The following is a 5803-nucleotide window of genomic DNA, read 5'->3' on the forward strand; positions in this document are numbered from 1 at the left end:
AAAAAAAAAAAAAAAAAAGTAATAGAATGGCAAAGAACATCAGTAGATAACATAAAAGAAGAAACACAAATTACTGTTAAACCTTGTTAGACTGTGTATACAACATTATGTTAAACTTTGCTAGAAACCATAAAGAATATAAATCAAAACAAGATTCTATTTTTGCTTTTAAAATAGATATAAGAAAAGATACTGTTAGTGTTAATAAGGATGTGGGAAAAGGGTAATGCAAAACAGTATATACTTTCTGGAGGATAATTTCACTATATGCTTTCAAGAAACTTAAAAATACGTCGTAGCATCTGATCTCATAATGGCATTTCTAAAAATGTATACCAAGAAAATATTTAGAAACCAGCATAAGAATGCTCATTGCAGCCTTATGTTTAAAGTGGAAATTGGTAACAGTCTATAAGCCCAGTAATAAGAAAACTGGTTCATCAGCTATGGCACATTAATTCAATGTACATATATGAGCAGCAATGAAAAGATGCTTAGTGATGTCAGAAGATTTTCCTGGTGTGATTTTTAATACACTAGGCAGAGGAAAACAAAGTGAATACAGTTTTATAAAACGTTTTATTTGTTGTGGCTAGATTGTTAATAATCCTCAATGTCTGGGGAACATTTGCTTTGTTCTTTTTATTATTACTATTTAGAGATAGGGCTTTGTTTTGTCACCCAGGCTGGAGTGCAGTGGTGTGATTATAGCTCACTGTATCCTCAAACTCCTAGGCTGAAGTGATCCTCCTGCCTCAGCCTCCTGAGTAGCTAGGACATCAGATGTGCGCCACCAATCCCAGCAAATTTTTTATTTTTTGTAGAGACGGTCTTGCTACATTACCCAAGCTGGTATCAAATTCCTGGCCTAAAATAATCCTCTTGCCTCAGCCTTCCAAAGTGCTGACACCTGTAATCATGCCTACCTTGTTCTTGTTATTTTAATATTGGGTCACATTGTATATATATCCTTATGTATACATGTATGGAAGAAATATGAAATGAAATACACCAAAATGTTTCTAGTGCATTCTTTGTATAATGGAATTATGAATAATTTAGACTTTTTTTGGTATTCCCGAATTTTTTTGTAGTGAATACTCTTTCTTTATTTTCCCTGAGGACATTCCGACCTACCTACTTACCTTCCTTCTTATTCATATTTGAATAAGAAATACTGTCACATGGCTCAAAATTGAAATGGTACGAAAGGGTCTACAGAGAAAAATCTCCCACTCCTGTGCCCTTGTCACTTAATTCTCATCCTTGGAAGCAACTAGTGATACCATTGTTTTGTGAATCCTTCCAGAAATATTTCATGCGTAACATCAGTTAAATCAGAAAAAAAGCCATAACGAATATATTTTAAAAATATATTTTTTCAAGTTAATTTAGGGTATTTGGAGCTCTTCTGATTTGGAGTTCTAAGTCTGAGTCAACCAAACTTGGTTGTGATTATAGCTATGGTATTATCTGTTTCCAAAAAAGACAAAAAATTAGTCGGGCGTGGTGGCATAGTCAGTAAAATCTAAGCCTTGTGGCTTTAATGATGTTCCTCAAATTCTGAGATAAACTTACTGTATTTATTTTATTCCAGTATTGGTTCACATTTTCGTTATGCATATTTGTTTCTAGGGAAAATCCTGCTATTTTTATCATGGAGTTCATAAAATTAGTGATCAGCACACATTACAGACTTTCCAAGGGATGTGCAAAGCCTGGGATATAGAAGAACTTGTCAGCTTAGGGAAGAAACTAAGGGCCTGTCCATATTACACAGCCCGAGAACTAATACAAGACGCTGACATCATATTTTGTCCCTACAACTATCTTCTAGATGCACAAATAAGGGAAACTGTGAGTATATGTGTAAAATTTAGAACTCTTCCTACTCATGGAGATATAAATGTTGAATATAAAAGCTTTTAGATGTTTTAATGTGTTTTTTCACTTTAATTTATGTAAATTTCTGTAAACATACTAGAGTACTGAAAACATATTCTAAGGTGTATTAACAACAGTTTTCGACCCACTCATTTTAGTTTCCAAAATAAGCAGTTTTAAGGAACATAGTGACTGAAGTGGGATTATAGCAGGGTTTCTCTTTGTATTTATGAAATATTCAAAAAGAATTATTTAAAACTATGTTTTGAAGAACTTATGTTGGGAGAATATACACACTATGCAAATTATACCTTGTGAACTTTTGAGAAGTGAACTTCAGATATGGCATTTGTGTTTATTTGCCTGGTTCTTTTCAGAGACATGCAATTGTTAACAGCATAAGACAAAAAGTGAATAACTTGGCATAGTCAATTGTTAGTCCTGTCTTCAGGTCTGACTGCACAATTCATCCCAGCTTTCTATTTCTTTAAGATCCAAATTAATAGGCATTATGTTTACTGCTCCTCCTATCCTACTTATTTGGTAATCTCTTAACTAGGTCTCTTCCCTCTAAGACACTGTGCATATCAATGCCAGATCAGTTTTCCAAATACTGCTTTTATTACATCCTTTTATCTGCTTAAAAATCTATTGCTTCCTTTGTGCATGAGATAAAGTTTATATTTCCTAAGCTTACTACACTCAAGTTGCACAATAGTCTGACCTGGATCTGCCTAATTTGAATCTTTCAAAAATTACCTCATACTCCCTTGAGGATACTTCGTTCTTTATCTTTGCTTTTGACGACACCTCTTTGGAATGCCTGACCCTCTCTTTGCTGTCTAAATTCAAATGTTACTTATCTTTTAAACCCAAATATATTTCCTACTCTTCCATGGTTCTTTCTCAACTTTTCAGCTCTCTGTGTATTCTTACTTCCTCAAAATAACTCATTAACAATTGCTTTGTGACAGTTCCTTGTATTAGTCAGTATGCTTTCAATTACAAGTGACACAAACCCAGCCTAAAAAGAGCTTAAGAAAAAATTCTTGATTCTCTTTATTGTGATGGCTTTATTCTTAGGCAAGTTCTCACTCTTGCTTATGGAACAAAGATAACCATAAGCAACTAGCTCACCTGGAGGAAAGAGCATGGCCACATATTAGTCCCTCCAGAATACTCTGATTGGCCTAGTATGGATCACATGTCTATTCCTGAACCTGAACTATTCACTCTGACCATAGAAGAATGGAATACTCTATTTAACTGACAATCTTGGTCTTTTCCCTGCTGTGAAAGTAGTGATGTTCTTTGATTCATAGGTTAATAGTCCTGCCAGCATCACTTGGGAGTTAGAGAAGAACAATTCTCCACCTCCCATGTTGGAGAAGGATTGCAGGACAGATTAAAATGAAACAGATACACACTATATTATGTTAGTATTTTAAGAGTCATTTTAGTCTTGTGTTTTGTTTGTTCGTTCGTTTGTTTGTTTGTTTTTTGAGACCGAGTCTTGCTCTGTTGCCCAAGCTGGAGTGCAGCGGTGCAATCTTGGCTCACTGCAACCTCTGACTCCCTGGTTCAAATGATTCCCCTGTCTCAGCCTCCTGATTAGTTGGGATTACAGGCATGCATCACCAAGCCCAGCTAATTTTTTTTGTTTGTTTGTATTTCTAGTAGAGACGGGGTTTCACCTTGTTGGCCAGGATGGTCTCCGTCTCTTGACCTAATGATCCACCAGCCTTGGCCTCCCAAAGTGTTGGGATTACAGGCATGAGCCACTGTGCCTGGCCTAATCTCGTATTATTATTTTACTTTTAAAGGTTTTATGCTTGTAATCTTTTATGTTTATTTTTAAAGGTCTTATGCTTAGTTTGTAAAAATATTTTGGAAATGTTTTCATAGTGGGATTTTATACCCTTCTGCTCAGCCAGTGGTACCTTGATCCAGGCTCACTTACATATTTTTGTTGCTGTTGATAGGTTTACAAAGTATTTTGAGAGTAAAAAAGGGGCAGACTCGGTAATGTAGACCTGATATTTAGTTGGCCTCAGTGTTTAAGTTTTGTTTAATTCCTAAAATCGGTTGCTTATGTAATTGCATTTGTAATATTGGCCTATAGTGTGAATTTTTAAATGAAATATCTTACCTGCTATTATTAAATCCATTTGGCCAAATGTTTTACAACAAAATCTTTTATCTTATAGATGGATTTAAATCTGAAAGAACAGGTTGTCATTTTAGATGAAGCTCATAACATCGAGGACTGTGCTCGGGAATCAGCAAGCTACAGTGTAACAGAAGTTCAGCTTCGATTTGCTCGGGATGAACTAGATAGTATGGTCAACAATAATATAAGGAAAAAAGATCACGAACCCCTACGAGCTGTGTGCTATAGCCTCATTAAGTAAGAATATATGTTTATTAGTGTATTTGTACTGCCTTTATATTAAAAACATGTTTGATTATACCATAGTATTTTAAAGTCAGTAAACTTTGGTAAACTAGGCTTCTTGGGAAATGGATTGTTCCTTGCCAATTAAGCTTTAAGAACAAGGCAGTCCAACCTTTTGCCTTGTTCACATGAATATAATGAACATAAGTGATTTTTAAAAATGAATAATTGTGAATCTTCTTCCAATTTGGCAGGATAATTTAACAGTCCCAAAGGTTGTGTATAGGATATTGAACCAGAAACTAAACATTCTTTTAATTAATATATTTTAAAATTCTGGATAATGACTTTAATTTATTGCTTTATTCTCCAATTTAAATAGGATTCTAGTTTTATGAGTTTTAATTAACCAAGATTTCAGTACTCTCAATATATTTAGTACTAGCTTTATGAAAATTTATACTAGATAATTTTTCTTTTATTAGACATTAAGTTATTGATCTAGAGTCTTGTTATAGAAAAAAAACCTCTCGACTCTGAATCCCATTTCATTGGTTGTAGCATTTTTGTTTCCTTCACATTATGCTTTAAAAAAATCTGAATGTTATACAGTCACACGGTTTGAACATAAAATGTATACAAATTTATGTAGTAAAAACCTCCCTTCCTTCCAGCTCCCTGATCTGTTTAATGTCTCTCCTAAACAAATTTATCATTCAATGCATATTACTCATTTATCAGCCAATATTAGATATCATTTCTTGTACCTCATTTTTTGTCCAAATGATGGCATACTATACATATAATTTTCTGCAACTTGCTTTTTTCGCTTCACAGTTTATTTAGGAGACTTTTCCATGTTAAGACCTAGAAAACTTTCTCGGTTTTTAAAAAAATAGGTACCTAGAATTCCATTAGATAGACATGCAATAGTTTATTTAATCAGCCTCTGATTAATAGAGGAGGTTGTTTCTAGTCTTTTGCTGTTATACTGCTGTAATGAATAACTTTGAACATACATAATTTCATTGGTATGCAAGTGTACCTATAGGAAAGTTTTTAGAAGTAGAATTGTTGGGTGAAAGCATAGATATATTTTTAATTTCAATAGATACTGCTAAAATTTACCCAATAGGTGGATGAGAGTGGGGCTATGTACCAACAATGCATAAAAGTATGGAAATTGTTTTTTTCTAGCCTCCTAGGTGAAAAGTGGCTTTAATATTCATTTAATATTCAATGTCGTTTTAATATTCATTTCCTTAATATGAGTAGAATTAAGCATCTTTAAATCCCATTTATATTTCCTTTTGTGTCAACTGCCTGTTGACATTTCTGTCCTTTTTTTGTTCTTATTTTGGTTCTTTTCCTTAACGATTTATAGAATCCCATTTATGTATCAGGGAATTGAAATCTTTGCCTGTAATAAGACTTGTAAATACTTTCCACCCCATTTTGCCGTTTGCTTGTTTCTTTTCTTGTGATGTTTTCCATGTAGATTTTTTTTTTTTTTTTTTTTTTTTT

General features: G+C 33.6%; 1 protein-coding gene across 1 annotated transcript in view; it reads left to right on the forward strand.

Annotated features, from left to right (window-relative positions):
* BRIP1 (BRCA1 interacting protein C-terminal helicase 1) overlaps window positions 1–5803 on the forward strand; it is a 152062-nt gene that overhangs the window by 51062 nt on the left and 95197 nt on the right. The window contains exons 6-7 of the mRNA XM_037742445.1: window positions 1636–1857; window positions 4092–4291. Of these exons, the coding sequence (XP_037598373.1) occupies window positions 1636–1857; window positions 4092–4291 (422 nt within the window). The remainder of the gene's footprint in view (window positions 1–1635; window positions 1858–4091; window positions 4292–5803) is intronic.

This window comes from Cebus imitator, unplaced genomic scaffold, assembly GCF_001604975.1.
Source record: "Cebus imitator isolate Cc_AM_T3 unplaced genomic scaffold, Cebus_imitator-1.0 Scaffold121, whole genome shotgun sequence".
Classification (NCBI taxonomy): Eukaryota; Metazoa; Chordata; class Mammalia; order Primates; family Cebidae; genus Cebus; species Cebus imitator.